A 10170-nucleotide genomic window follows, 5' to 3' on the forward strand; every position below is an offset into this window, starting at 1 on the left:
GAAGTGGTGGAGCTTGATAAGTTATGAGATTACGAAATTCCTGAAAGTCCATTAGAAAAACCATAGGATGGAAAAAAAAATGAGCCAGGCCATGAAGAGGGCTTCAGAGTCCTTGTTAGCCCAGGGACAGATACCTGTAGTGTCCAACATCACAGTGAAAATGATCTGCTTTCAAAAGGCAGAGGGTTTAATGGGAGGGTGAGGTGGAGCTGGTGGAAGCAAAGGCTCTCCCTGCTCCTCACTTCAGTTTTGGGTAGGCCTTTTAATTTAACCCAAGGACAGCTCTCAACTTGGAGAATAATTCAGCTCTTAAGCAAGAATGTTTAATACATAATAGATAAAAACTTCATCCAAAAAAATAAAGATTCTTGCACCCCCCCTAACACACACCGATTCCCATTCTAAAGTTAACCTATCACTTGTGCTGTTAATACTTGACCATACACTTACTAGAAAACCTAGATTGAAAAGATTGTAACTGAATCTTCACCCCAAAATGAAAACAAAATAACTTGAGGTTTATGGCATAGTTTATGTGTGGCATAAACACACATACGAGGGGAGGAAATGGAGGTGTCAGAAGCAAAGCTGAGTGCCAGAACACGTTCAGTTGGGGTAGATGCTTATACAGCGTGTAGGGGGACATCAGGAAAAGCTCCATATGGATTCATGTGCACACATTTGGAGGCACTAGATCCTTCCAGGGCAGGTCCAAGAACACAGAGCTAAGGGAGGAGGCCATTCTTGTCATTTCACTTTCAGAAGCTACACATCGAAGGCGAGTGGCATGTTTGGGATGATGCCCGGGTGCCCAGTGGCACCATAGGCATAGTCTGGAGATACAGTTAGTTTGGCTCTCCAACCCACACTCATCTGGGCAACCTCTTCTTCCCAGCCTCGGATCACCTCCTGCTTGCCTAGCAGAAACTTAAAGGGCTTGTTTCTGTCCCAGGGGGAATCAAATTTCTATCTCCAAGCATCCCAGGGCAGCGCACCATGCAGGTCTGGCCACGCTTCAGGAAGGTGCACCTGTCTCCTGGGGAGATGGTCTCCACCTGCGCTCACATGGTGGCAGCGGATGCTCCCAGACTCTGCCTTGTCCCTCCGTGCCCCTAATGACTTTAATAAAAGTAGTCAAGTGTATTCCAGTCTTGCACGAATCTGGAAGCCAACTCTTATGACAATCTGTGCTCAAGAGCCTGAGAAGAGGAAAGGGAATGAATGTTACCGCTGTACATTTTTAAAAGCTACTCATGTGATTCTAACATGTTTTCCAGGTTATTCATTTATTGTGGCGGAGTTTCACTCTGTTGCTCGGTCTAGAGTGCTGTGGCATCGGCCTAGCTCACAGCAACCTCAAACTCCTGGGCTCAAGCAATCCTTCTGCCTCAGCCTCCTGAGCAGCTGGGACTACAGGCATGCACCACCATGCCCAGTTAATCTTTTCTATGTATTTTTAGTCGTCTGGCTAATTTCCCTCTATTTTTAGTAGAGATGGGGTCTCGCTCCTGAGGCTGGTCTCAAACTCCTGACCTCGAGTGATCCTCCTGCCTTGGCCTCACAGAGTGCTAAGATTACAGGTGTGAGCCACCATGCCCAGCCCCCAAGTTATTATATATAGTTTGACATTCCATTTTATGCTGGTTTGTTAAATGAAATAATATTTGATTTTCATGTGTGCACATACATATATAAAGTTAGTTTTGGATATGAATGTTGGTGGGGAAATAATACTTGATTTCAATTTAGAGTTCATTGAACTCAGAAGTTGATTTTAGATTGCAATTCATGGTTCAACTGAAGTTTCTCCTACCTCAATATTATAAGTAACAAATTCTGACAAAATATTTGACCACTGAGTCATTCAGATCTTTCTGCTGCTGAGATCAACAGTGGCCAGCAAAGAAAATCTCAGCTTCCTTGCATTTTTAGATATCTTTTAGATGATGTTTGCCTGTGTGCTAATATTAAACAAGTTTTCTGCCCATTTACACAACTTTCGTGCTTTCTTACTTCATATGCTTTCATTAGAGAATATATAGCTTTTCTAATATTCTTTTTAATTTTTATGGTACCACTTTTAGATAATTATTTTTAAACTTCATATCCAATTAGAAACACCGGCACTTCTTAAAAACAATGAATAAAAATTTAAAAGACCTAATTACAGTCTAGTGGAAAAACAACATTTATTAGAAGCACTGACTATGCTAGAAAGGTAGAAGGAAACTTAAACTCCAACCTTCTCTTATTACAAGATGGAAAAAACTGAGGTCAAATTAGGTGGTAACTTGTTCAGGTCTTTAGGTAGATAACTGGCAAAAGTAGGACTAGAACTTTCGACTTAAGTGAATTTTTTTCCCACTTCTTGGTGCAATTACTTTCTTACCTGGGGTTCTCCCTTTTTGTATTAACAGCAGTTTATAAGCATTTAAAGATGTATCCTTTGGCATTTACAGAATAAACATGCATAAGGAAAAATAGCTTTATTTTTAAAAGAAATCAAAAGTCTATTTAAAGCATACATGAGATAGCATCTTTCATTTAGCTGTAAGCTTGACTGTGTTGCTCATAATATTCCAATGATATTCCAATTTCAAGTACATCACCATATATTTATTGATAGATATCAAACAAAGCTACTGACTTTGAAGAAAAAATTTCAATAATTTTTTACCTACCCTGAGATACTCACCCACACAGTATATTTGGGATTCATTTGACATTTACAAATTTTAACAAAATATTTTTCTTTTCATTGCATATATTGATATACTAAATTCTCTTCTATAATCCAGGTAAAATAATGATAGTGACCAGTGTGTTTTCTAATACTGTCCCTGATGGATAGAGTGAACTTAGAGCATAAAGATTAGCCAGGAGCTAATATTGTAAACATTATTTGGCTCCAAAGAGCTTGCAACAAATAGCTGCTACTATGACTTATACATAGCACAGAGAACACAACAATCCTGGATTATAGTATACTTATAAGACCTCTTAAAGCAGTTTTTTCTCAAACTCTTTTTTCATTATCGTTTTCCTTCCCAAAGAGAAAAATTAAATTTAATGTTAATTAAACTAAATTAATAGCTTTAATAGCTATAAATTAAATTTCTTCCTAACGAGAGAGATTAATACTAAGGAATAAGATTCTGTTGGGTAGGGTTATGCTTTTGGAAGGCTATAATACCCACTGTGTTATCTAAGAGGTTTTCTTTCTACCTCAAGAACCAATTTTTGTCCCCATTCAGAATGCATGGCTTAAAATTAATGAAAACAAATAAACATTTAACATTATTGGGAGGGGGAAACTTAATGGGTAACAATGGAGGCTGAGACAGGTGACTTCCAGTACTCACTCTTTTCCATACTGGCTTTGCGCTCTCAGAAGAAATTGTGTCTCTTTATTTCCTTGTTTTGAAAAAACACAGGAATAGCATAGAACCTAATAGCTTGGAAAAATCATTTAATTTCACTGGACTCAGCATTCTTGGCTATCAATTGAAGGAACTGGTATAAATCAGTTGTTCTCAATTCCGCTGTACTTTCCTAAGGCATATAAAAAATATCAATGCTCAGCTATATCTACTCAGACCAATTAAACTAATCTCTGGAGGATATGGTCTAGCCAGTGATGAATCAGAATCACCAGTTAAAACACAGATTGCTGGGCCTCACTCCCTGAATTTCTGATTCAGGAGGTTTGGGATGGGGCCCACAAATTTGCATTAGAAGTTCTTAGGTAATACTCTGCTATTGAACCGTGGACCACACTTTGAAAACCATTGGACTAGGCATATGTGTAAATGTGTGTGTATGCTTGTGTATCTCTCCCCAGCTGAATTCTAATCTCAAAACTAGTGGTATAGAAAATATAAATAAGGTTCTTTTTAGTTCTAGGATACTGAAATTTTAATGAGAATTGTTAAACATCGAAATGATTTATATAGAAAGGAGACTTATGGACAAATATCAATTTCTTGGTCAAGTTTCATTAAAAACTTATTTCTATAAAGGATTTTACTAAAGCATTACAGTATTTTTTGAAAATTAACATTTCTTTTTACAGTACATTTGCTGCATATGTGGTTCTTCACTTCAATTGTAAAGAATTTTTATTTGGTTATCAGTGTCTCATCATTTGATTAAGACCAATGGAGGGTTTGGATAGTAGCCAGCAGTTTTTGAATTGCTTGAAGAGAATCTTGTAAATTTGTAGTCCAGAGGTAATTCTGGGGGAAAAAACCCAAAGAACAATCTCATTATTCCAGTGGTCTCCAAATGCCTTTCATAACTATAAACAAATCAAAATTTGATATTCACTGATAATGAAACATTTTTTTTGAGATGCATAATTTCAATATTTCTTTTGCCACCTGGATAAGTCTCTATGTATCTATTATTATGTATACCTATTATTGATATTATAAAGTTAAAAATAATGACCTTATCGAAATGCTAATAAACCAAACTACCATTGTAACATATGTGGCTAATAAATACAAGCTTTTATAACAGCTATAACAATGGCTTCTAGGTATTTAAATGTGGATGAGATAACCACATCTAATAGGATATCCACAAATATAGAAACACTACGTAAATAAAAAAACATTTTGAGAGGCAAAAGGGAAGTATCAGGTTGTTTTTTACTTCCTATTTCATTAAAAACAAATTGATTTTATTCTTTCTCCTAGGTAACAGAAAAGGTCTATCACTGTTAAGAAATCTGAGTAGGGGAGAGTAAAACTGAGATCAGATGACTATTCTGTTAAAATGAGAATCCCCAGACTGTGGCTTCTTGAGACTGGGGATTCAGCAAGAGGAAAAGAATCTGTCTCTGTCATAGAAAAGTCATTGCGGGTGCTATCTGGAAGAAAAAAGAAAGGGAGACAAAGAACCAAATTCTTTCTTACCAAAATGTTCTACTGTGTACTAAATACATTATAATATCAGCCACATTATCCACATTTAGGTAACAATTAAATGAAGTGAACCAAAATAAATAAATATTCTTACACAGTAAGTTCAATGTAAAATAGTATGGAGAGAAACAGAATAATTCTTGGGACTTTTTTTTTAAAAAAAGAGATTAGCAGGATAACATTTATACAAAAATTCTATCTTCAACATGTCTAAGGCCATGACCATAACACTATTTTTCTTCCACCCATTCTTCTTACTTGGAGGTAAATTACACAGTAGTATCCAACCGTACTGAAGCTGTTACTGAAATAATAGCAAGTTCTGTGCGAGACACAACTTCATGAAAATGTGATCCCAGCAATGAGTGCTAACTTAGAGACTGACACTTTGCTTTTTGAGGAAGTATCTTGAACATCAAAACCAACAACTGAGGCCGGGCGCGGTGGCTCACGCCTGTAATTCTAGCACTCTGGGAGGCTGAGATGGGTGGATCGCTCAAGGTCAGGAGTTCGAGACCAGCCTGAGCAAGAGCGAGACCCCATCTCTACTAAAAAAATAGAAAGAAATGATCTGGACAACTAAAAATATATATATACAGAAAAAATTAGCCGGGCATGGTGGCGCATGCCTGTAGTCCCAGCTACTCGGGAGGCTGAGGCAGAAGGATTGCTTGAGCCCAGGAGTTTGAGGTTGCTGTAAGCTAGGCTGACGCCACGGCACTCACTCTAGCCAGGGCAACAAAGGGAGACTCTGTCTCAAAAAAACAAAACAAAACAAAACAAAACAAAACCAACAACTGAATGTGACACAACTCCTTCTCATCCTTTCCCCTCTGACACAAAAAAAGGGCATTTGTTTAGGTGTGTTTGATACTGACAAGTCCTACTTAATACTTCTGTAGGAGAAAAGTTGGACAGAAGACGGAAGCCCTGCCAAGTTCTCTTCAAGAGTGCTGTGAAGAAAGCTTTTGGGATATAAAAATGAAATGTGTGCTGAGGTTATCGTTGTTAAAGGAGAAGTGGTTATTTTCCAATTCTTTGGAGAAATATTTAAATTCTGGAATAGAGGAGATTAACTTTTGACTTTCTTACTATTTCACAAGTTTTATCCATGTATTTTAGAATAATTCAGGGGCTGTGATTATCACACACTCACTAAAAAGCAGAATCCTTTTATAAGAAAATAAAAATGAACTATAAAGATTGAAAATGATAGTTTAATTCTGGGCTGGCCCCTTGCTTAAAGTTATACAGTCCATTTCTTTAAAAGGAAAATTGTTTGTAAAAGGATGAATTATATTTAGGTCATCTTTCTTTAATTTTAATGTGTACAAGCATGAAACAAAATGAAAAAATAAATCATTCTTTTGAAACCGGTGAGAACAAGGTATCATTTCAAAGAGTAGGCTATACTAACATACGTATTGGATTTGTATACAGGCAGGGAGGAGGAATAATTCAGAAGGTCATACACATCTTAGGATCATACTCATCATCATCAATCATCCTACCCAAATTCAGATAAATATCTTGCTTCACTTTGTTACATCTACACTGTGAGGGAGAAAATGCAGCCTGGTATTATCATCCCCACTATAAGGAAGAAGAATCTGAAGTTCAAAAACCTTAACTAGACTTCCACTTCTAACTTGGGGGTGAAACAACTAGAAAAGCTGGATAAAATAGAAACATCAGAGTGAAATCACTGGACAGCCGAAGAGGTAACCGAGACTTAGGACCCACGATTCCTGGGAAGGAGTAACCTGCAGAAGAGGAGCTGTTGCCACAGCTTTCTCCTTTAGGCACTGGAGTTCTGGCTGGTGGCAGGGGCCACTCACTCCCAGCAGCAGCAAATCCAGGGGAGCTTCCGGCTGCCTTGTAGGGCTGCAGAGACGAACGTTGAGGGGCCAGGAGTCCACTGTACGGGAAAGGGCAGAGAATTGCACTCTGCGGGTTTTCTCCTCAAGCCGTTTGCCAAATTCTGAAGGGAACTTGGAAACTAAGAATCCAAGCACAAGGCATACACCTCTATAAAGCAGAGTGGATTTTTTTTTTTTTTAGCAGTTTCTTGGCATTGTGAGATCAGGGAGAGAGTAAGTTCTGACCTGAGAGGAGGGTGTCCCTGGTGAATACCTCAGACCTTTGGTTATATTTCTGAAAACTGAGAATTTATCATTAGGATGCAATTCTCTCTCATGTTAATGGATTTTTTCCTTAATGTCTACTTCGTTTCATAGTAACACAGCTAACTCTTTTTTGGGTTACCAAATAGCAAAATGTGGTACTGATTCGTTCCATTTTTTGAGATTTAAACTTTCTGAGTCCTTATGTTTCAGCTATGTCTCTTATCAACTGCGTATAGTTGGGTAATGTTATTTTATTCAGGCTTCTAGTTGGAGTTTTTAGTCATCCATATTTAACGTAATTATTTCAGGTTTAAATCTACCATCTTACTAAATGCTTTCCATTTGTCCTGCTGATCCTTAATACTTTTTTTCTCCCCTTTCTTGTTCTCTTTTGGATTCTTAAACTATTTTACATATTAACTTGGTGTATATATATCATTACAATTCTTTTGATAGTTATCTTAGAGATTACAACATGCATTTCTGACTTATTAATACCTAACATACTCTTATCCATAATTCAAGGATGTTAGAACACTTTAACTGCAGCTGCCCCACTTTGGCATTTATATGCCATTGTCACGTATTTTAATTCTCTATTTATGTAAATCCCATAGGACTTAATCTTTTATTGTTTCAAACAGTAAGTATTCATTTTAATTTATTCATATACTTATCATTTTGTGCTGTACCTTCTTTCTTTATAGTTTTTGTGTCTCTAGCACGTTTCTCATTCCTTTCTTTTCTGTATTTAACCATAGTAAACATGGTTATTTCTGTTAGAGTGGTCTCATATCTTTATGTGCCTTTATGTGCTATTTTTTCATTATGTGCTGAACTTTATATGAATTGTTTTTAGAAGTAATTTGAGTCCTAGAATGATGTTATCTTCCTCAAAATAGAATCTACATTTGTTTCTACCAGGTATAGCCATCTGGAATCTCCTCATTCCAACTTTAGAGATTCAGCTCATTTGAAGCTAAGCTTCGGTCCCTGTGAAAATGAGGACTACTTTCCAATTCATCCTTCTTCTAAGGTAACGGCTTTCAGGGTCTCATCACGGACGGAGGGAGTTCGCCAGGCCCACCCCTCCTTATGCCCTCTCCAGTTCCTATTCCTGCAGGCTCATGAAGTTCCCGACAGGCCCTCTTTGGCGCTCTCTCTGGAATCAGCAAATACCCAGAGGAAAAAGCAGCCACAAAAGCCAGGTTCACCTTCCTGGGCCTCCTCAGCATGGTGTCCTGACAATTCTTCCCTATCTTTGTCCTTTGCCTCCAAGCAGACTTAAAAAAAAAAATTATCCAGCTTTTGTAGTTGGCTCCAGCAGAAGGACTGCTCCTAACTACCTAGGTTGCCACATCTAGAAGATGTTTCCTCCCAAAATAAATCATGTTGTGGGAAGATTTCTTTCTTTTAAAGACTATAATCCTAGTACTTAAGGTCATTACTGTTTAGCAATAGATAAAGCTTTATAGTATTTTCCCCTTACCTGCAATAGCTTCAATACTTGGAATTGCAATAGTGCTGTAAGTACTGATTCTCTTACAAGACCATGTATAAACCAAGGAATCTTCTGTATTTTCCAGTCCCGAAACTGAATCCATAAAAAAAGAGCCCCATTTTTTAGATGAGGTACTTAGAGGCTTTACCTTTGGTCCCTGAAACAAGAGAACAGAATAATGTGAAAACTGTGATTAACTAATGTTCAATTTCATAAGTTTTTTCGTCCATTAGGTAAATCAAAATAGAAAAACTCTGTAGGAATTTACAGATAGGCTTTGGGTACACATTACATTTTTGGAAAAGAAATAATATTTCCTTCTTATTATGAGGTATCCTTTACTTGAAACTGGAACTGGCTTTTTAAATGGTCAATTGGTTGTTATCTGAAAACTACCCTAAGCAGAGCAATCTAGGAAAATAATTTTTCCTACAATTAAAATAACTTTCTAATTTTATTGTTATTATGTATAAGGATAGTTAAAAAACAACTTGGTCTAATTTTCTTATTTGGTATTTATTTTTTTTAGAAGAGAATGAAGAAGAAATTATTATTTATTACTTTCAATGTATATGGAACATGAAGCAAACAAATTGATATAAGTTTTCAAATTATTATTTTTTAAAAATTTCTCTCAGTTTTTAGCCACCCACTGGGAGTATTGAGAGATAAATACGTCCACTTGTTCTAGGACTAACCCTTTTCACAGATATACTCTTCATTTAGGGAATTTCCAAAGTGTAGTAGTTACACTCCAGGTATGATTCCAAATAAAATAGTATTTGTTTCTCACTGAAAAGCCAAATAGGTGTTCACTAAAACAACAATTAAAAATTATTTTCATTCTAGTTCAGAGTTGTCAAATGCAATGGCGTGAAGCTTTAGTGAATGATATTGGTCCCAGTTTATGTTTTTCTAACTCAGAAATGTATCTCAGACTATTTTATTAGTAAATCAACTTAAAAATCCAGACTCGGTTTAAGGCTTTAAGATGGTAGGTAAATCTCCGTTATTTTAATTTGCACTTTATGAATTACTAGTGAGGATGGGCATCTCCTCTCATAAGCTTTCCTCTTCAGTCAACTGTCTGATACCTTTTGTCCAATTTCCTACTGAATGTTAGATTTCTTACATGTTAGATATCAATCCATTGTCAGTTTCAGTAGGCTGAGCCATATTAAAGTACAGATGTTCACCGGCTTCAAACATACAGAAATAGCAATTTCACAAGGTTCAATCTATTAATAAATGGATGTTGCGAGACTCTTTCCCCTGTCTTTGCCTCTTTTTTTTTTTTTGATACAGAGTCTCACTCTGTTGCCCAGGCTAGAGTGTCATGGTGTTAGCCTAGCTCACAGCAACCTCAAACTCCTGGGCTCAAGCAATCCTTCTCCCTCAGCCTCCCAAGTAGCTGGGACTACAGGCATGTGCACCATCTTTTGCCTCTTGATTAACAGTATCTCAGGTATCTTGAACAAAAATATTTAATATTGATGCAGCCAGTAATCAGTTTTTCTACTTACTGGTGTCCTTTGAGTTCTAACTTAAGAAATCCTTCCCCATGGGGAGAATGGCCACGCTCCCTGCAAAAAATCCAGTCACTTAGGTAGGGGTC

At 37.0% G+C, this 10170-nt stretch overlaps 1 protein-coding gene and 1 pseudogene across 1 annotated transcript in view; both read right to left on the reverse strand.

The window, feature by feature from the left end:
- Positions 1-747: 747 nt before the first annotated feature.
- On the reverse strand, positions 748-1067 carry LOC105815022 (annotated as a pseudogene).
- A 2828-nt stretch (positions 1068-3895) lies between these two features.
- Positions 3896-10170, reverse strand: part of NT5DC1 (5'-nucleotidase domain containing 1) — a 119215-nt gene continuing 112940 nt past the window's right edge. The window contains exons 11-12 of the mRNA XM_012650147.1: positions 8544-8712; positions 3896-4235 (exon numbers count right to left, since the gene is read on the reverse strand). Of these exons, the coding sequence (XP_012505601.1) occupies positions 4141-4235; positions 8544-8712 (264 nt within the window). The 3' untranslated portion in view covers positions 3896-4140. The remainder of the gene's footprint in view (positions 4236-8543; positions 8713-10170) is intronic.

Source organism: Propithecus coquereli, unplaced genomic scaffold (genome assembly GCF_000956105.1).
Source record: "Propithecus coquereli isolate 6110/MARCELLA unplaced genomic scaffold, Pcoq_1.0 Scaffold313, whole genome shotgun sequence".
NCBI classification, from domain to species: domain Eukaryota; kingdom Metazoa; phylum Chordata; class Mammalia; order Primates; family Indriidae; genus Propithecus; species Propithecus coquereli.